This window comes from Colossoma macropomum, unplaced genomic scaffold (genome assembly GCF_904425465.1).
Source record: "Colossoma macropomum unplaced genomic scaffold, Colossoma_macropomum, whole genome shotgun sequence".
Taxonomy (NCBI): Eukaryota; Metazoa; Chordata; class Actinopteri; order Characiformes; family Serrasalmidae; genus Colossoma; species Colossoma macropomum.
In genome coordinates this window covers 20,673,110-20,695,940 of record NW_023494805.1, presented here as the reverse complement: position 1 = coordinate 20,695,940, position 22,831 = coordinate 20,673,110, and the positions used below count along the sequence as shown (strand labels likewise).

Sequence of the window (22,831 nt, the reverse complement as noted above, 5' to 3'; positions counted from 1 at the left end):
TAACGACTAAAATTAAATGACAAACAGCTGTTTTACATTTATTTTTATTTTTGTCACAAATGGCTCGTGCTCATGTGCAAAATGAAATCGCAAATGTAGGTGTTTCATTTCATTTTCAATTTTGGCAGGATATTTGCGCAGATGTTTGGAAAAAGAAATGGCAAAAAGAGGTTTGCATTTACATTTTATTGTTTTAATTTTAATTTTTTTTTGGCTGGATTTGCCTCCCATATACACTGCAGTTCATCATAAAACATTGTACAGTAGGGTTGTAACAACTGGTTGGTGGATAAGTCGATAAGCCGTTGATGTTGATTATGGGATAAAGTGGCCCGTTTACTTCACTCTGTAATATTCAGAGGGTGGACATAATCATTCTGACAGATTGCAGTTCACCCAGGCCCGGCATCAGGCAATGCCCTACTGACCAATCTTCATGCCCCACTAAACCCCCTACATTTATTCATGCTTTTATAGCGACAGGCGGCAAAAAACAAAGTCAAACTAAAGTTCGTGCTCGCTACTATAGGATAAAAGGTTATCGATTAACAAAGGAGGTTGCATGCATCACTTTCTATTGGCTGCATTTTAGATGCAGACAGATTTACTAAATGGGTAGACTCTTGGTGATTTGCTTTGTAAACAGGGGTGGTCTTTGCACTAGGCAAAGGTAGGCAGCCGCCTAGGGCCCCCTTGATCTAAGGGCCCCATAAAAATGCAAATTAGACATAGTGTATGAGTTTATGTTCAGTAACTTATTCCGGAATATATACATTTTACAATAGCTGTTATTTGGGACCTTAGTTATTGTTTACAATGTTTATTTTATTATTTTGGAAATTTGTGAAAGTAAAACCATGTCCATGTCATGGAAAAATACATTTCATATTTTTGGAAAGAAAAGACATTTTGTAGTTTGTAAACATTGTGAAGGTTGGTTAAAACATTCCATTCACACCCCATCTCCAGATAGGCTCATACACCCCCAGCAAAGCCCAGCATTTGGACAGGGGCCAAAATGATGTTGTAAAAAGCTGTTGTCCAATAAGCGTTGATCTTTGCACAACTAAAACAGCGTGGATTTGAATCTGCCATTAACTCGTACTGAAGCCCAGTGTAGCAAAAATAACTGTGAAAAGCTGATGCATTAAGCATACAGCTATGGCCTAACATGCTGTGTTTGGGTTGAAGAGGAAAACTATATTCTAATGAAATTTAGCTAGCTGCTATGGAAAAAAAGAGTCAACTCAATTAACTCCTTTAGGTACTGTTAGGTAATGTTAGCAAAATAATATACAGACCTCCCATTGTCCATTTGAGTTACTAAATGCATCTACTGAAGGCTGACTTAAATACCAGGTTGCTAGGTTAAACAATGGATATACATAGATGCACATTTGTATGAATATTCTGTGGACTGAACACTGAGACAGTATTATAGTATTGTACATGTACATACATTATAGTACAGTGGACCAATCGCAGTAAGAGGGAGGTCTCAGAACGAATGACGGAGTGATTAGGACCAATCACAGTCAAAATAAACGACACAGTGATTAGGAGTTCTGTTTAGAAAGCAGCCATAACGAACTCTAACCACAGCAACGTTTTGGCCAAAAATGTGTTTTTCTTTTTAGTGTTCTGCCAGTTTTAGGTGTGATACAGACTTGTTTTGTTGAAATTTTAAGAGAAGCCCTGCGTTACATGTACGTAGTCTTGCATGTAGCAACATTCATATACTCCTTAACAACCTCATAATTCAGAGGATCCAGTGACATTTCAGGGAAAATGTAGGGATGGCAAAACGTATTAGCTTTGGAGCATTTTTGTTTACCACAGGATGCAACAGAAGCAATTTTGTAAAAATCATCATTTATTTTTCCCCTGCAGAGGAAACCAGCTTAGGCAGCTTAGGGCATGATGAACATGTACAGAACAAAAAATGCAAAAAATCAGGGCAGATACATACTTAAAGGGCATTTTGCTCTAGAGGTAGTAAAATCCTCAGAATGTGAAATAAAGATTTGCCAGGTTGAGTGTGTGTATGCATGTTGAGAGGGATGTGTGTATGTGTTTGGAGAATTAATGAGAACATCTGCGTGCAAGCCTGTCGATGTCGGCAAACGGCAGTATAGCAAATGGCATTTCGTCAGCAGACGGTGAGCTTTCACTGAAAGGTGGGCCTGCAGCACAGCAGGGCGGAGGCTATGCATCATTAACAAAGAGTGATAAGCGAATTGGCAGTATTCAACAACACCAAAGCCTGGTCTCTGCTTTCCTTCAGCATGCAGGATATAGTCTGAAATAACACTCAGTGTCCTGGACGTGTGGACCCAAGCCCAGGAGATCAGCATGCTGCTGTTGTAGACAAGGCATCAGCCCTCAGCAGAAAATTCAAGCTGTATTTGGAAATCCAATGCTGGAGATATTGTAAGATATGCACTGTGTGCTGCCTCAATTCAGTAGGTCTGAAGAGGAAAGACAGCGTGATGGAACAAGGCTACCCCCTACTGGAACATTCCCTCGCTCTCGGAGTCTGGAACATTTTGGAGTCATGGACAATATGCTACTGTTTCAATGTCCTGTCTTTATTGTTTGTATAAAATAAATGAGTACAGAAAACACTATAGCAATAGACAAACATACTATAAGTGTGAATGATAGCATTTTCAGGGATGTCCAGTTCAGTGTAGCTGGTGTCCGGCACAGTTTCTGATTTCCTTGCTCAGACACGCCTACTAAACCTGATAAAGAACGGCTGATGAACTAAAGCCCTCCAGGACCAGAACTGGACACCACTTGCGCTTTTAATCTTGACAGCATACATAACATTGATCTGATGGACATGTTGGAGGTTGTTCAGTTGCCTCTGTAAGACTTTCTCATACAGCTGCTGTGTAATTCTTTTATGAAATTGGGTCACACTTCTACTGCTCAGAAGCAATCACCAACAGCAAACACTGAAAATGGACAGTGACCGCTAGAAACCCACCACAGTCTCTTTCCTCCTTTTACAAACAGAGCTTAACAGGCATGAGTTACTCTGGAAGATGGAGCAGAATGGAACGGTCAGGGTTGTTTGTCCTCTCTGCTGTCCACACTAGGCCAGACCACAAAGATGTGGTATGGCCTCAGCTCCTCCTCTGACACAAAATCAGGAGCATGGCTCATGAGGTCATAACCTTTGAACGATTTGGGGAAGGCAATAACGTCCCTGATACTTGGAGCCCCCACGATGATGGACACCAGACGGTCTAGCCCTGAAGGAGAAGAATAAATCTAATTTAGAAATACTGACACAGAAACACTCACAGTCCTTTTACTGTTCATGATCTTATTTTCAAACTAGTGTTGAAATGTGCATGAGCAGCCAAAAAAAAAAAGTAACATCGTTTTCGGTCAGATGCTTTACTAAGGGCATGTTCTTAAGCTCAAATGCACACCGGGACAATCTCACTCAAGTCCTCGAACAGTCACAGTCCTGCCAAGTAATCTTCATCGGACAATCAATTTTTGCCCAGAGCATGACCGGTGCCGGCTGATATGAGGAGATAACTTTAGAAAGTCTTTCAGTCACTGCAGCCCTGCTATGACCTTGTTTTTTTCAGACTGATGGATCTGCAGTGTCTGAGGGTAGCAGGTGTCATGGTCTGAGCTTACCTAATGCGATCCCACCATGAGGAGGGGCTCCAGAGTCCAGCGCTTCCAACAGGTGTGAGAGGAGAGATGGATCTTCCTGTAAGCACAAAGCACAGTGGTCAATCCGCGGGTCATAAAACAGAAAATGAACTCTTCTAGAGATGGGCATGGTTATTTGAATATATGGTATTTTTACTCTTTTTCTAAATGTTTTTGACTTAGTGTGCAACATAGAGCCACAGAGAATGTAGCGATACAAGCAGCTCATCTTGCATCTTACCTTAAACTAGAAATCAAAACTGACCTTTTTTACCTTGTTAGTCTCCGTGAATACAGTGTCACCATACGATATGAATAAAGATAAAATTAGTAATACTGTTTACTGGGTTGGTGGCTAGAATGTCAAGAGCACGCTGAGGAAGGCAGTGTGCTGAAACGCACTTCAGCTTTTTTCTGTGAGCTTAATCAATATTCTGTAAATTTTACAGGTGCTGTCCAATTTTCTTCTACCTATTTTTTTTGGATTTACCACTTTATAAGCATCTTTTTATGAGAAGGGTAACCTGTTCAACTGTTACCAGTAGTTAATGTCCCTAGTCATTTTAAGCATGATTCACTCTATATCATTTAAAAACAAAATGTTTGTTTTCCAGTAATCTTCCAACAAAATGTAATGACTTTTCCTCACCTCTAAAACGTATTCTGATTTCTGATTACATCATAGTGCACCAGCAGGCATGCAAAATAATATCCTGTTTCCCCACCAAACTACCTACCATAAAGTGAAAATACTCAGCTAGCTCTGAGGCCCTCCCTAAAACTGTATTTCACTTGAAAATACGCATTGGTCTTAAAGGAAAACGCAGTGTGATTTCATCATCATGCTGGCTTTAAGGGAACATCTAAATGAAGCTACACACAAGGAAAAATTTCAAACCAAATTATGAAAATTCAAACAGCATAAGCTGGGCAAGTTATTGTTCTGTAGGCCAACTGCAAGCTTAATGCTAAACCTTATGTGTTTTTTATTCATTAAACTCTAAAATACTTTCCCGATGGAAGAGTACCCCACAGCTTTGGTTCAAAAAGCACTGCAACAGAGCTGCCACTATACAGCCTTGAAAGATCAAACCGCATAAACCTGCAGTCCCACTTTAAAGGAAACAAAACAGACTAAAGTCCCTAAAATAGCTTTGCCGTGTGGGAACAAATCTCAAGGTACTGTGTAGGCACGTATAAAAGCACTAAGCTGTAATGTTCCTTTTGCCCAGCTCTCAGCAACTAAAGCCATTGTTTAAGCATTAAATATAGCCTAGCGGGTTACCACAGCGACGGAGCTGTGAGCTGATTGAAGGGAGTGGGGGTGTTAAGTGAGAGAAGCGCTCAGATGAAGTACTGGAAAACACTGCTCTAGGAAACTGTGGCCAGTGAACAGCCATAAGGGATACTCAACAGCCAGAGTGCACTTATGAACTTATTTTTTTCCATTGCAGATACTTTACTTTGAGGATGTTCTCCAAGACGTAGAGCTGCTGGCCTGAATTGTGGATGCGGATGGAGCCTCCACCAATCTCACAGCCATTCAGCACCAGGTCGTAGTGTTGGCCACGGACCTGAGGAAGTAGTTGAGGATAAAATAGAAGGATCAGCATAAATGTAATTCAAAAAGGAAGCGCAAAGGTTTTGCCTCGCCTCGGGCAAAAACGGGTACCGGTGCTGACCACTGCAAAGTGGTGTCAGATGGGCACTGAAAGCACCGGCAAAAGGCTGCTGTATTGTTCTCAATTTCTCTCCCTCTCCCCTCAAGGAATGTGATGATGATATGAGTCAGAAGATTCAGCTTTAGATTTATGAAAACAGTTCTCCCTGCAAACTCTCCTGGTTACAGGACCATAACACATAATGATGAGGGACGTGACTGGAGTATGCATGTAGCGGATCAAAGCACTGAAGTGCACAGACAGACCTTGCTGGGCTGGGTGTAGAGCAGATGGGTGTCCTCTGGAACAGGGGCAGTAAATGGGTGGTGGGCAGACTCCAACTGTGCTGGATCATCTTCTTTGGGCAAGAAAAGAGGGAAGTCTACCACCCACAAGAAATGAAAGACCGAAGGGTCACGAACAGGCATGCCATAGCCCTCCAGCAGCTCAGCAGACTGCAGTCTCAGCTTCCCTAGAAGGGTGCGCTGTCAAGGGACAAAATAGACAAAACAGCATGGAGTCGATGCCACATATGGTCATTGGCTTTATTTGGCCTTATAATAACACAAAAACACTGAGCTCATTTTGTGTATCTGCTTCATACCTGCACTTACTGGCAATTTTATCAAACATTATTCATATATGTGCACTTTGTAGATTTAGTTATGGACTATACCCCATCAGTTGCTGTGCAATTTTTGCCCTGCCCATCAACAGAAAATGACCACCACTGACCAGATACTATTTGGGCAGTCAGTAAATATAAAAAATTTGCACTTATATGGTACTGTGCAAAAGTCAGATACCGGCTTTCATTTATTTAATTTCCAATCAAAACAGCCATTAAGTACAATTTAATATTTTTTCAGAAAATATTTCTGAAGCAATTAAATAATCCACTTGCATAAAAAGGGGAAAATAAGTTAAAAATAGGAATTTCCAAAAATGTTCAAAAATATAAAAAAATTGTCACCATTGGATTAAAAACATCAGATAAACTTAAACCTTTCAATCTTTAAGAGAAAATCAAGCTCTGTTCTAGTCTAAAAAAAATCCACAGGTGTTCCTGTCCATCTTTCCATTGTGAGCAAAGTCTGAATGGATGTGTAGCCGTCAAGAAGCCATTACTGAGAAAAAGAAATATGCAAATAAAGATAATTTGCACATTAAACAAAGAAGCTGCTGGTGTTCTCAGGACAATGGACTGACCACCTCAGAGCCCAGACCTCAGCATCAGAAGAGAGTTTCTCTGAGAAGCAGAAAATGCAACTAGCTTCTAAGACTGAAACTGAAAGCATGTCTCCCAAAAATATTTTTTCCTTAAGCTGAAAAACCTGCATTTAATGGCTGTTTGGACTAGAAATTAAAGAGGACCTTTTATTGAGATTATGCACATTTTCGGTGTTCATAAATTTATTTTTGGGGTCTACTACAATAGATTTACATATTCCAGAAACACATTTTCTCATACTATACATCTCTAGTCACCCTCTATCTGAAATGCTTTGTGAGAGCTCCTGTGTCTCTAAGCCCCCCTCCTGATGTGTACTCTGATTGGTCACATCACCCACTCTGTTCTGACTGGTCAGCCACCAGAGCGGTTGAAAGCAGTAGAAGCATCCTGCTACAAGTCTCACCCCTGTCTTGAAGTTAGCAGACAGACCCTTCTCTCCTGAGCAGCTGTAAACACTGCTGTGACTATTCTTACAATGGCGTTGATTCCACCGAATCAGTTTGAGCCAGAGTCTGATCCTGAAAGTCAGAACAAATTCTTTCTGGCCTCCAGTAGTTGCTGTGCATAGTGTGAGGGTATGCCAAGCTTGCCGGTAGGTGGCCAATAAGGATTGTGTCAAGAGATTCCGTCGTCTTGTAACATAGGAAAAGGGCTGGAATTCCAACTTCTATCAGGCAGCTGAAAAAAGTTTCCATGGGAGAGAGTTACACTCTCTGGTGTGTACTTTGGGCTTTGTAACTTTTCTGTTTACATGCACAAAAAGCTATGTAGCACTCTAAAGGAAAGGGAAAACCGGAAAAGCACAATAGGTCCTTGTTAAACAAACAACTCACAGTACTGTATGTGGCAGGTGTTTTTCAAAAAACTGTATATCCATATACCTAATAAACCAGCAATTAGTATAGTGTAATTGTAATATAATACTCATTCTGTCGATTAGATGGGCCCAAATGTCAAATACCAAACTGAAGGCATATATGAAATTATCTAATTATGTGTTACGGAAAAAAACCCCCCAAAAAAAAATACGTTTTCAAATGAGTGAAATGCCATCATAACAGCATTTTCAACCTTGGAATACTTGTGCCAAGGGACCATATCACCATAAGACTGTGCTACAGCCCTACGCACCAGGGTATCCTTATAATTGCTTCAAATAAAGAAAAGAACCGGATGACAAAACAGTTTAGTTTCACTAATGCTGTTTTAACAGGGGGACGCCAGTAGAAATATTAACCTTGTACATGAGCAATGTTCTCAAAAGGAGGTCAACATAATTGGCTTCCTGGTGCTAAGGTATAAGAAAACAACAATATTATTTACTGGTAGTAGGTAATAAGAATGTTTCATGTGTCCATGTAAAACTCTTATAATGTAATGGTCAGGGTAACACTTTTGCTGCTCTCGTCCCATCGGGATATGAGGTCATCTACCAAATATATTTTCAAATATGGTACAATTATGGTTACTTGGTACACCTTTACCATAAAAAGCAAAAGATTTTGGGAAAACTCCTCTCCGGTTTCCCAGAGGTATGTGCTTTGCACAGTGGCATTGTAATTCCTTCCACAGCCTCCAATCACAGAGGCTGCCACTGATCCTCAGCCATTGCCACAGATCTGTGCTTTGTGACTAAACAGTTAGCTTGCCCGGCGCCAAGCACACCATCTGCACCAGCTCTGAGCGAGAGAAAAACACTTTCAAAAGAAAGCGATTGGATAATGTCAGCTTTTACCTTCCATCAGATTTCTGCCTCTCTTAGTCATCAGTCATTCAGGGGTGGATGTGCCTTTGTGAACTAACTGAAATGACAGGCCGGCAGTTGAGGTCAAGAGGATGTTTTGGTAGAAACCGGGAGTTTTAGTTATTTTGCCTCATAGCTTCAGCTGGATCACATCGTATCAATAAGCAACTCTTGATGAGTCCAGTGTTTGTGCAGAATAGTTCCTCCATCAGTATTGTCAGAGAGCAGATACAATCTTTCAGTTCTAAAGAACGGTTGATGGGTAGGAAGCTCTATAGAACCGCTGACAGTATAGGTAGTTCTGCAGAACTGTTGACGGGATAGTTTTATGCCATGGTCAATCATGGCCAACTGTAAAAAATTCTATTAAGTGAAACAAAGTCCTTTAACATATTGTAGTAAGCCATAAGCCATATTTTTATGGGGCCATATAAAATAAACATTTTTCTTATTTTTCCCTTATAACATTTTGGGGTTTTATGCAGCAAAACCAACAGTAACTCATTTTTACATTACTGTGTCCTCAACCTGAATTAGAATTCACAGAATGCTACTATGCCTTTAAAATTAATATATGTAAATGGCCTCTGTTCTGATTAGCTGACCCCTTCACAAGTGCCCTGTAATGTGTCTTGTTTCAAAAGCATTATATGTAAATGTGTTTGTGTTATGTCACAACCATGTGGAATTCAAAATGTGCTGTTTTTGCAGCTTCCATTCCATATGTGGGCTGTATAGACAGGAAAAGTAAATGGGATGTTCTGAAACTTTAACAATGTGTACATAATTAAAAAAACAAAAGCAGGGTAATTTTTCCATTAAATTAGTATTTGAAGTCCAGCAGCTGTATGACATATTTTGTGGAGCACTAACGGGCAGATGACATGTTTCTCTGAGCACTAATGAAACTAAATCGGCTTATGTCAGTGTGATGAGTGTGTGTGGTCTAGTTCAGGTGCTACGCACCACCCGCTCCTGGGCTCCAGCAGCGATGAGCAGCAGGTCTCCAGTGTTAGCGTGAGTCGTCTGCAGCAGGTGCTGCCTGGCCGTGTCCGACATCAGCCGGCTGAGAGGAGACTTCCACGAGCCGTCTGCCCTGACCAGCACGCTGCTCACCTCCTACACAGCACAGGACAGAGACACAGTTCTCAGCCACTGCAGCCAGCAGGCCATACTTAATCACAGCAAACCCAGGGCAGTGACACACAAAGCCTCCTACAACAGTGGTTTGCAACTCCAGTCCTGGGGACCCCCTGCCCTGCACAGTTTCAACTATTCCCTGCCTCAACACACCTGATCCAGCCCATCAGCTAATTATCAAGCCCTTCATGAACTGGATCAGGTGCAATGAAGCAGAGAATACCTGATATACCTGCAGGGCAGCAGGTCTCCAAGATGAAGCCCTATGGTAAAACATACAACACACAACACACAACACACTGCACACTAGGGATGGGCAATCTGACAATATGTTAACATTACTGTGATAAATGACAATAGAGTATATCATGGGTATCATACGGGTAAATTTTTTTTACAAGTGCATTTAGTGATTTACTTACGGCAAACCATTGCAAAACAGTGGTATACCCACTCATAAACATAAATGATGACTGATGTGCTATTAATGTAGGATACCACATTTGCAAAAACTTGCAAAGTTTTTTTTTTCTATGTGCCAAAGTGTTTTTTTTTTTTATCTTGCACAAACAGTTCTTAAACTGAACATGAAACACAGAGCATCTTTTATACTAATAGACTGCTCTTTCTTGGAGAAACAGAGAACGCGTTACTTTACTTTGTGAACAGCGCACTTGATAAGTCGACATAAAGCGCAGAAATGAAACGAGACAGCGCATCTTTGTATGACTCACTTCAGACAGAAATGCCAGGGGCACTGAGTGAATAAGATGAAACAGACACTAGAGTCGTTCCGTGTCAAATCACTGGGGCTCCATGCCGCCCATCACAGATCCCGGAGCCGCAACATAAAAAAGTATCAAAGATGCACTTAATATTTCCGTATTTAAGATGCTGAAGTTAGTTAGACTTAGTCACGCAAGTTTGATTAGTCATTTGAGAGATTCACTTATTTTGATTTAAGAAAAAAAACTTCTAAAATGCTTTCAAAGGCTGCACTGGTAATGTACAGATTACACTGGCACAAGCTTATTCTGTCCACTGCCAACTTGGCTTACTGTTCTATTCTACAAGGTTCACTGTCGCCCCACTCACTCTGTAAAAATAGATGCTGTTAAACATGCACTCATGTCTGAATTCTTATTGAGCAAATAAAGTTTAATTCAGTGTTGAAGAGGCTTTGAGTGATTATGAAGCATTTTGGAATTGAACTAAGGTTCATCCAAATTTAGATCATGGATCACAGCTGCAAAATCACTGCATATAAAATCCTCTCAAATCCAAAAGACTGGTGTCTATTCCAAATGCACAATTTGTTTTATACTATATAAATATATATAAACTTTTCCACCAAATTTATCAACATTCTACCTCTGACTTTCTTCCTTTGTTTTGCTCAAGATCTGTGGCAAATGTTGCCAAAACCTCCTCTCTTCACCTTATTTGACATTAATCAATACCTTCAGTTTTGCACATGAATAACCCATTACACCAGGGATATCCATGTTTGCTCCTGGAGATCTACTGCCTAACCTTGTTTAGCTCAAAGTCTAAATGGACACATTAAAAGGTGCCTGAAGATCCTGAGGAGAAACACCAATACGGAACTTTAGGCTAGATAACTATAACCAATAATAACCACTTTCTTGTGGCCAATTCTGATAACAGAAGATATTGAATAGCTGGATGAGGCCCGACTTAGAATTTCAGGGCTGATAACCACAAATGATAATTAAAACTTTCTTGTGGCCAGTACTGATAACAATATTGCATGTATTATCTCACACTACGAGACAAACCAATTATTGTTAGCATTTAGAATCTGTTAGCATTTACATATTTAGCACATCTTTTGTCACATTTTATATACAGTACTGTGCAAAAGTCTTAGGGACCTAAGCAAATTTTTAAAACCATTTAATTGGACAATAAATGTGTTTTTGCTTGAAAAAACACCACATAACATTAGAATAAGTGCTGTAAAAGGTAACAAGAATTTCTTGCTTATAAAAAAAAGTAGTCTTATGAGCCTATTAGAAATACCGAAGTCTGTTGTCAGATTTCCCCCTACAGCCATTGCATATATTTGTTAAATTCCAGCCACAGCATGATTTTATTTCATGAAGAACTGATTCGCCAAATGATAACTTCAAATAATACTGGGCTTCCTTGATGATAGGTTTGGAAATAGTTAAGCAAACACAATGACATACATAAAATTCGAGTATTAAATGTTGTTTGTACTAATATTAATGTTTTTCTCAGCAAAAAAGGCTTACTGCCCAGCTTTTAAATATAATTTTCTCAGATGCTATAAGCCCTTGCACTAAATCTATGTATATGTTTTTCTATGTATATTTAAATGAAGCCTTTTTGAAGGCTTCCTACTTTATCTTTTTGGAATCATTGAAAAGCTATGCAAGGTTTATTATTGTTCACCTAAGGAATCTTCTTGGGCCAAGAGACTTTATCTTACAATCTAGGGAGTCTTCCCCAGGCCAGATGTTATCCAGTATGTAATCTATTTCATTAGGTTTGAAAATAACAGAAATGCTCACCATTAGTGGCTGCATGTGTGCCAAGCACAAATGGGATATCAGTTTATTGAGTGTTGATTCTGATAGGGAATGATAATAAATCAATTTTCCCATTTATCAGTGAATGATATATAAGCCGTCCTGCATGTGTCATACACTTGACAGATTAGGTTTGAAACTAAACAATGCATTAGTCGATTCTCCACAAGCAGACTTTGCACTATATATTCCCTAAACATCTTCAACGTGGCATTAGCAGCCCCCCCCCAACCCCCTGTATAATTACCATCTCATTACCAACAGATAATTACAAAAGGAGGAATCATTATCACCTATTAATTAATTATTCAACAAAACAGGCCATGGACTACAAATTACTGGCGCACGTTTGTCATTTGTGTGTGCGTAATGGAGACGAAGAGATGCGATGAATTTATCATTCTTTTTCAAACCACGCACGAGGGGCCTCTACTATGGGTTGAGACTCGGCCCTGTAGTGAGGTCTACCATTGCCTGGGGGTAAGTACACCGTATGCTGTGCCTGACGCTTTTACCTCACTATAATCCTGCCTTATGGATTACCTTTCAGATAAATATTTCATGAGAGCTGTCTGTATCTCTGCTGCTGTGTGCATTCTAAGTGCTGGTGATGCTTCTGTAATGGAGAGAGAGAGATGGAAGATAGAAATAAGGAATGAGGGAGACGGAGGGAGAGAGAGAAGGAGGAAAAAGGGGAACTTACCTGGTTGAATTGAGTCTTGGCTGCTTGCTGCAGTAACTCCACGTCCTTGCCCTTCAAGTGCTTCTGAAAATGCAAATACCACATGCAAATCAGTTTCAAGCAAAGCTCCTGTGTTTACTCTCATGTGTCACTTACAAAATGTGGAGATTCATGGCAGTTTTTGTAAATGTTTGTAAGATGTCTAAGAGAATGCATTTACATTAGCACCATCTTAACACTGCAGAAATCCTTGCATGTATAAGTTTGCAAAACAGTGTACACTGATCCCTGTATGATTCAAAACTGGCAATATTTAAATATATTTATAATTTAGATACACTAAATTCTGTTTCAGCAAAATATATAAAATATACAATGAAGCAGCAGCAAGCCTTTAAAGAGACCAAAAACAAATCAAAAACACTCTCAAAAAAGATATGAAACTACCACTGGGATGGTACCATCAAAGGTATTTTTTTAAAATAGGTTATTTTAAAAAAGTACAAATATGCACCTTTCTCCTGGGAAGGTGAATGTAGCGTACCTCTAAAACATCTTGAGAACATCGGTTGTACCTTTAAGGATACATTTACATTGTTTGTACCTTAATTAACAAAAAAAGTGTCTGAATAATATTCTTTTTCTCTGAATTTTAAGCTATACTGTGCAAATGTCAGAGACCACCCTTCATTTATTTAATTTCCAGTCAAAACATCCATTAAGTACAAGTTATTTAATTTTCAGAAGATATTTCTGGAGAGATTACATATCATATAATCCAGAAAGGGGAAAGTCGGCGAAAAATAAATGAAAAATAGGACAAACGAAAATTTTTAATCATTTTTTGAAACTGGTTGAAAAAATGATTAAAAGAAATAGAGAAAATGGGACTCAACAATCATGCAAGATCTTGTAGACCACCAAAACCTTCACCCTCAGATGAACAGTACCTAAAACTTTCATCTATGAATGATCAAGAGAAAATGATCTTTGAGAGAGAGGAGAAAATCAACCTCCACTTTTGCTTCAGATCTGAAAAAATCCACAGGTGTTTCTGTTCATCCTTCCACTGTGAGAAGACAAATCAATGCTATGGAACTGAAAAGACATGTAGCTGCAAAGAAGCTGTAAAAAAGGCAAAGGGTGGACACACTAAACACTGAAAAATTATTTTATATTTCATAATTTTGTAATTTTCTGCTTTTTTCCCTCCACACATTTGTAATGGCTGTTTTGATAGGAAAGCAAATAAATAATAAATGAAGGGTGGTCTCTGACTTTTGCACCATACTTTATCTACGGACCCCCTGTTGAAGAGCATTCACATAGTGGCTGGAAATAATTCGAATAGGTATGGGATGACTCAGCTTTTGAGGAGAAAAAGTGAGAGCAGAGGTCTCATCTTCTACTCACAGCTCCTTCTGAAACACAGATGGCCTGGACACAGCCACCTGGCTGGATGATGGCTTCCCTGATGAACTCAATCTGTGTGTCCTGGAATGTCTCTGTGACATCCACCAGCTATACATACAGAAGCAAGGGCTTTGTCAGTCTACAAATTTATACAATAATGGACCTTCTGAACACTTTGAGAATCAGAAACAAAGACAATTCACATTGTAGACACATGAGGACACATTTCAGCTTTACCATCACTGCACGACTGGCTACCTGTTTCTTTTAGAATTAATTGCAAAAGTGTTTTACTGCTTTTATTGGGGTAGAACCTTCATAAATATCAGAAATCCTAGTAGACTATGTTCCAGATCAAATTTTAGCTTGTCGAACATTCGAAGAATTAAGACTGGTGAAGCAGCTCAGTGGTGTAACTAGGGTCTTACAGGTTCCAGTGCAAAAGTGCTGGATTGGCCTCCTGAAACTATAAATGGTTTGTTTGCTCGTTATTACTACGTCTCCACCAAACTATCCAAGAGTCTTGTTTAGCTCCCAAATGATGGCACATCTTGAGTTCAAATTTAACTCCCTGCTGCCCTCTTAAGGTGTTATAGCACCAGGAAGAAGTTATGTTAGCCAACTTTTGTTTCCGTAAGACCCATTATGTTTCTCAATAAATGTGTTTTCAGCTTTCTTTTATTTTTTTTCTTGTTCAAGTCCAACAAAGCCAATTTAGGGGGTGGGGTGGAAACCCCTGTGCTATGGCCAGCGGTGCTATTTCCCTACTTGCACTGCTGATAGTTATACCACTAAAGCAGCTTTCTGCTACTGTGCACCAACTCTTTACTTGTTGATATTTGTCAGACACCCATCATTACTAGTTTGTGTAAAGTGCAGCTGAAAACACATGTATTCAATTTCTTAGCATTTGCTGTTCATTTAATATTTCCACATACAATCTTAAATATTCTTATTTACACACACCAAGAATGTACATTTGTATGTATTAAAGGGCCTTTTTACTTATTTGTTCATCCACTTGAGGAGCTCACTACTGAAAAGCAAATGTACCTTCATTCCAAATCGAGTGTCAGGTTTGTCTACACCGTAATCCCTCATGGCCTCCTCATAGGTCATGCAGGGGAAGGGGATGCTGAGCGGCTCTTTGTCTTCAGGCCAGGAATACTGCAGCAAGCCCTCAATCAAAGCCCTGATTCCGGCCTGCTCCACGAAGGACATCTCAATGTCCACCTGCGTAGGCAGACACGGAGATGTTATAGAGGCAGACGAGGCTGACTGAGGTCTAGGCTTTTCTGCCTTTTTTTCATTCTGACTGAGTTTCCTGAGAAGCCTATTAGCAGGGCGAGCAGCGTGTGTGGGCGGCAGAGAGAGACACATCATTAAAAGCCAACTTGGCATTCATCGGCATCCAGGTCAAACTCCATTCCGTTGTGCACTCTCAAACTCTCCGAACGGCTGATCTTGCTGTTTGTCACATCCTTACCTGTGTGAATTCAGGCTGTCTGTCGGGTTTGGAGCCTTCGTCTCTGTAGCAGCGTGCCAGCTGAAAGTATCTGAGATTACAGCAGTCAAAAAGACAAATACGTGTAAGCGTGTGTGTGGGTGTGCGTCAGTCCTGTAACCTCTTTAAGTCAGACATCTCAGACTAAATCTAAATGCTCCTTTAAGAGGGCCAGGGAAATGAACAAGCAGCAATGTTTGCATGACCCACTTCAGATAAAAGCGTTGATGGCTGTTTGACTATGACAAAAAATGTGAAAGTTATTCAGGTTATAGCCCACTGAAGCAGGTCTATTCTTACCGATCTAGACCTGCCACCATCAGAAGCTGTTTGAACTGCTGCGGGCTCTGCGGGAGACAGTAAAACTTCCCTGCTTCTCCAGACGGCACCACAAACTCTTTGGCGCCCTGAGAAATAGAGTGACAGCTGAATTTGAATACAGCCTTAATGCCTCTCAAATGCTACAGACTATCCAATACATATTACAACATTAAAAAGAAATGAGATCTTAGAGGAACGCATAATTGTTTGAGAGACAATATAATGTGCCCTGCAGCATAAATGTAAATAAACTGAAAAACTATGACAGAATATATAGTCTATACTATATAATAAAGTCTACACACAAAGTGAGTACATCATATTTAAACCAACCAGATACAGTATCAGTCTTTCTTCTAGACTTTATTTAGAAGTTTTTTTACTTCATGAGATCCCACCTACAGCATTACATTTACTATTTATATTTTTCTTAAAAACAAATTTCAAGCACTTAAGAACAAGATTTAAATCAAACTATATTTTTAAAAAATATATATACAGTCAGCTGTGTACTATATACGGTACTCAGTTAACCATTCTGGGTGCCAGTTTTCAAATACTGAAATCACTATTGGGTATTAATTTATTGCAGAAAGTAAGGGAGAAAATATACAACCAACAATCCAGTGAAACACCTTTATGTTTTAACATGGCTGTGCAGTGCAGCAGTTTTGCTCGTATTAGCAATTAAGTATGTATATTATACTTTGCTACAACATACCACAAGTTCTTTAATGTAAGCAAATTGCCAAGGATGTGTTGACAAAGACATGCTGTTTAAGTCAACCTTAAATCAAAACTGACCAGACTTTGTGTTCTCGTAATCTTTGATCGAAGTGTATTGAATTTTGCCTTTTTATTTTAAATAATATCACATTCACGTTCCCCCTCCCACTACCCCTGCCTATTATTGATTTAAATGCTCAGCTAATTTAAAGAACCTCCCGTTCACTCAGAAATTCATTACAGTATAAAAGGAAAATACGTTATGATTTCCAATTCAGGCTGATTTTATGTACAAAACAGAGCAAGTGAGTCTGTAATAAGGCTAACTATTCTAGCTGGCACAGAACTAAAAACAATGGGCTTCATTAACCAACCATTCGTGAGAAGAATTTTCTTTTTAAAACCCACTTACACAGTTTTCACGAAGTTTCTGACATTCACCACTGTTTTCTTATTTGGGATTTGTTTTTAGGTAAGAACAGAATCTACTCACACTCAAGAGCACAAAGGTGCAAATAATTCTGTGGCTTAAGAACGTGTCATGAATCTGACACAGACTTTTTCTTAGGACCTTTCTCAAGAACAACTTTAAGAAAAAACTTAGGAAGATATTGGTCAAACAGGCCCATTAAAAAATATTTCTCTGCCCACAGTGTTACCACGACCAACTAATATGTTGGCACATCATCCACTGATGAGAAAACAAATCTCACCATGGAACACGGTCATTAACTGGTGCAAATGGTGACACGCTGGCCCCACGCACTGCTCACCCCTTACTAGTAGCCTTAGCTCAGGGGTCGGCAACCGAAATGTTAAGAAGAGCCATTTTGTCCTTTCAACAGAAATGAAACCGTGGGAGCCACAACATTTTATGTCCGTTTTACCATCTCGGCTGTAAATATGTCTCAGTACGTACTGATGTGCTAGTACAGGCTAAAAATATAAACAAAAACACATACTTACTTTGCTCTGCTTTAACCTTTAAGTCAGCTGTAGCCGCTTTTCTCCCATCTCAGTCAGGAAAGTTTTCCGCGAAAGTAGAGTATCTTGTAATTGTCTCTTAATGTTTGACTTTTTACAAGGCTGAAGCCGCTTCTCATTCACCAGGTTCTTGTTCGAATCGTCCCGTTCCACCTTAAATGGTGCCTGAGGAGCCAGAATGTACTGCTGCGCCATTTAAGGTGGAACGGGACAATTCGAAAGAGAAACTAGCTTTAGCTTTCTCGTTGCAGATTAAACGTATCAGTTCGTCTTAAATCTTTCTCTTTGCCGTTTCTTTAGCTACAAGCTAGATGAGACTGTTATCTCAGTTGCTGTGTGACCAGCAGCCTGCGCGTCAGTCATCAGCACTAAAGGTCGATGAATTAGCAGTTATGCTAACTCCAGTGTTAGTTCTGCTGTGGAGCCACAACAGGGCAGTAAAAGGGCCACGTGTTGCCGACCCCTGGCTTAGCTAAAATGGAAAAAACATTTTCCTAAAAGACTATAACTAATTGTACTCCGTAGAGTCAGGGTCACGATTAGAATTTTGGAGCTAAAGTGTTGCTGAAGTTTAACAAAGGACTCTGAATGTCATGTCTGTACATATCTTGCTGAAATGTTTAAATTGGAGCACTTTTATTTCAACAGTTGACAGTGCTTTGCACAAAACTGTTTGGTTTGTATGCGTTTATTTTTGTTGATTTTTGTTAGGAAACATCTGGAATGATTGACTTTGCTTTTACTTAGTCTACATTTTTGTTGGATTTGATTGCTGGTTACATTTACACTGACTTTTTGGTGATCTTTTTGTATATTGCAGCTTTTCAATTATACGTTTCTTTCTGGCACCTGATTAAATGCAGTGTCTTGTTCACACTTTCAGTTGGGCTTGTTTGGTGTGTCAGGTGGAGATTCACAAACATTCTGACAATCACGTTTTGAAAGTAGGTAAAAAGTAGTGCACTACTTTTCAAAAAGTAGCTAAAAAAGTAGCCACTACTTTTTCTGGAAAAGTAGCTAAATTGTAGCTGGCTACAAATTTGGGGAAAGTAGCTAGAGAGTACCTAGCTACTAATTTTTCAGTAGCTATCCCAACCCTGCCTGTTACCCTATCAGACTACCGGTTCAATCCGCAGTGACCTATTTTCCTTGGCTATTTGTGAATAATAAAACATGTTTGCTTGATTTGTATGATATTTGCTTCCCAGCACCAGCTTATCAGTTTATGGTTTTGTGTATTATGAGTAAGAACTATTATACATTAAAATTAGACAAAAATCTTGTTTCTTTTTCTTCGGTATATAATATCAAAATTAGTCACAATGCACATTCCTAGTACTGTAACTGTATACATACTGATATTTTAGAAGGGTTCCTATCTGACTTTTAATAGCATCAGTTTAACGGATCAGATCAATTAAACAGGAAGAGAGGAAACTTACCCCTGGAGTCCTTTTAAACAATGTTGGGGTCTCCACATCTACAAATCCTACAATAAAATGAATAAAATAATTTTATTGATGATTCCATTATGTACTCTACATCCCAAATTCAAACGTAGACTGAAGAATGAAGAGTTTTGCACCTACCATGCAAATTGCAAAGGTACTCTCTCATTTTCATCACAAGCTGTGATCGCAGTCTCAGATTGTATTGCATTTGAGATGAGCGAAGGTCAAGATACCTATATTGCATCCGGAGAGCCTCAGATTTCTGCCAAGAGAAAACACAAACAGCTTTAGATGCATCAGGATCGGATCATGTTGTAGCAACATGCTCAAGCACATTTCCCCAAGGATTTAAATCAATACCAAACTTCTACAGATTAAAAAGTCTACAACTTTTGTTTTTCAATAACTCTCTGCAGCAGAAACGCAGAATCACATTGTATTGTAGAACACTGCAGTGAAACGCACAAGCTGCATGCTAATGAGAAAACGTTGAATGCTAATTCCCCATAAACATTAAAGGACACAAAGGAAAGTTTTCAGAAAACGTATAAAATGTGCTTCCATTGTAATATACAAGGATATTACAAATCTTACCTTGACAAAGTCTTTAATCTCAAAAGGCAATTTCCGGCAGGTGTTCAGCACTTCCATGCTCTCAGCACACACTTCAATTTCTCCTGTGGACATGTTCTGAAATTCAGGACAACACATGCAATAGTCGGCTTCGCAAAAGCTTGTCATTTTTGGTTGGCTTGGTACTTTATGCTTAAGAATGTTGAAAATGGGTCTGTGTTCCAGGGCTGTGCAATTATGTTAAAACTGACAACCGTGATTATTTTTGACAGATACTGTACTTCTGAGTATTAATTTCATTTCATTGCAGATTAGTAACACTTGGGTGCACCGTAAGAGCGCATTCTGTTGGAAATGTGATATTTTAGACAGTACTGATACACACTGTGGTACAGGAACATAGTGTGCCTGACCACCAGTTACTGGTAGCTGTGTTGTCATCTGTTCACAAGCTCTGAGTTATTAGGTTAAATGTCCCCTGGTTAAGACAACATTATTGATAATGAAAACTACTATTAAAATTGCAGCACTGGTGACTTGAAAATTACACTCTTTTAAATTGTGACTTAAAAACTAATGTAAATGATATTAAAATGAACAATATTTCAGCCCTAAGCCCATAAGACAGACCTTATTTTCCTGGCCAGCTGGACGAGGCCTGACCCTTCCTTTGATCATGACGACCGACTCAACAGATAACCTGCAGAAAGCATTCTTCAGTTCTTGCTTGGACTGAAATAAAGGAAAAACAAAGAGCTCAGGCTGAGGACATCCAGCAGCTTTACAGATGACAATTATTTAAAAATATGATTAATTTGATGCAATAAACGTAAAATAAAGAGTGCTGTGCTGCTACCTCATCCTGTGGGATAAGAACTTGCACCAATCCACTGAAGTCCCTCAAAATCACAAACAGATCCTGTCTGGTATTTCAAAAGGAAAAAAAGAAACTACTTCATATGCCAACATAATTTTAAAGCAAAAGTTCACAGAAATATCAGCCAAAACATGTTGGGTGCCTGATTCATAAAGCTACACTCTGTAAGTTTTGGGAATTTGGAGACCTCTCTGGTGGAAATGTGTAATTGCACGAATGTGCAGAAGAACATTTTGTGACATGGGTTGTGTTTCAGACCCCCACAAGCAAATTAATTTGTGTGTGAGCGCCTTAAAAGAGTTTTCAAAGAGAAATCCAACAAAACTTGGTGAAGGACGTGTCAAAAAGCATTAAGTAACGGATTCCAATACTTAAAAAAGGAATGTATTCAGAAGACATTTAGAATACACTTACAATACATCTTGGTAAGCCAGATGGATTTTTTTTCCCTTAATTCATACTGTTCCTCATTTTCACTGGATGGTAGTTTTCTTCATGTAATTATTTTGTTAATATGTTTCTTGAAAAAAATCTTTATCATTTAAAAAAGAAGTAAGAGATTTTAAGATTATTCACCACCTGCTTCAGTCTACTGCTGCTCCCACAATCCCCTGAACAGATGTCCAGTACAATACCAATGCTAAACTTATCACTAGCAAACATGTCCACTCCTGAGAAGATTATTAGTTTGATCATACCTTTGAGCTCAGTAACACTGACACTTATAACTGATCATCACACTGATTTATCAGTTTACTCAGGCTTTAGTACGAACTTCAGTGTTTGTGAGGAAGTCGTTATTTGAGGTCCTCTTTAGAGCTCATCTAACAAGCATATTTACTACATGTTTTGCGCTGATTCTAAAAAAAAATCATAAACAAGTTTTCATGGTGTTTCTTTTGAATATTGTGTGTTTTGTTTATTTAGTAAGCATTCTAAAATATTCTCCTAAAATGTAAAAAGTGGCTGTGTTTTGACTACGGTCTTTACAAAATGTAACTTGAACTGAATACAGATACTTAATTTCTGTGTTCTAAATACATTGTATTCCATGTCATCCCAACCCTAAACATGATACTGGTTGATATTTTTCCCTACCCGCTGGTGCACAGTGACATAATCAAAAGTCAGAATACGTTTGCAAGGCTTTGATGAAAGATTTCAAGAAAACATGAATTTCGTCTTTTAAATGTTATTGCACAATGACGCCTGGTTAACATAACAGGGACATAAACTAGTCAATTCTGAATTCATGTTGACTTGAAACAGCAACTTATCAAACCTCAGGTACTGAACCCATCCGCACAACGTGACCTCCTCTCCTATATGACTGGAACGCAGCTCTCCACATGTGTGACTTCGTATGGACAAACTGCTTTGTCCTACAAATCAGACAGTGACATTCTTCAGCAACACTGAGAAGCTTTAATAGTACAAAACAGTGTTGATTTTTGTGTTTAGTTACCTGAAGTGAAACTGGCAGCATGTCTGAAGGATGTAGTGGTGCTGAAAGGCGGAGCTTTTGAAGAATAAATCTGCTGCGTGGATACAAATAAAGCTCTCCTGTTTAACACACACGGTCTGTGGCGTGGATGTCGAAAAATGTGACGAGCTGCTCTCAGCAGTAAAAATGTATGTTTATGTGTCATTATCGAAAGATGTTAGTGTGCGATTAGAGAGAAAGATCGTGCTATCACTGTACACGAAGGTAAACATTTAGGTATCGTCATTTACTTACAATGCTTGACCAGTTGTCAGCAAAATTTATTCTAGCGCTTAACTTCCTTATAGCTCAGAGAGGGAAGAACCGCCTAAACTGACCACGAATATGAAAAAAGTTGACAATTATACAGTTGTAAAGCACTGTAAGCCACAGTGACATGTAATTAAATGACAGCTAACAGAGAGAGCTATAACTCAGTGTTTGAATGAAAGAGCCCGAGTCAGTCAGCTAGACTCCACCACCAGCACGGTCACCTTCCATTTCCACATTCTCTCTTAGCCCTTTTAGCCAAAGCCTGCGACGTGTGTGTCCGTATTCACAACATTTAACGTCAGAGATGAATAACCAGCTTACTCAAATAAGATATCAGGTCAAGTGCGACGAGGTGTTCTAATTTAACAACAGAAAACATACACACATACGAAAACTTCTGCATCCACACGCTGAACGGGCGCGTTTACCGTGTCATTCTCGGACTCGACTAATCACTCTCAGATTTAATCGAGCCTTTACCATTCTGACATCAATACGAAAGCGGCTAAAT

The 22,831-nt window shown here is 39.2% G+C and overlaps 1 protein-coding gene across 1 annotated transcript; it reads right to left on the bottom strand.

The window, feature by feature from the left end:
* Positions 1-1,862: 1,862 nt before the first annotated feature.
* dars2 (aspartyl-tRNA synthetase 2, mitochondrial) lies at positions 1,863-22,762 on the bottom strand. Its single transcript, XM_036597383.1, has 17 exons — positions 22,030-22,762; positions 21,847-21,946; positions 20,544-20,610; positions 20,318-20,419; positions 19,709-19,804; positions 19,253-19,376; positions 19,106-19,152; positions 15,933-16,039; positions 15,615-15,684; positions 15,182-15,361; positions 14,129-14,236; positions 12,737-12,799; positions 9,284-9,436; positions 5,606-5,824; positions 5,142-5,252; positions 3,661-3,736; positions 1,863-3,260 (listed from the first exon to the last, which is right to left on the bottom strand). The coding sequence occupies exons 1-17, from the start codon at positions 22,211-22,213 to the stop codon at positions 3,070-3,072; spliced, it is 1,998 nt and encodes a 665-aa protein (XP_036453276.1). The 5' UTR covers positions 22,214-22,762; the 3' UTR covers positions 1,863-3,069.
* Positions 22,763-22,831: the final 69 nt, after the last annotated feature.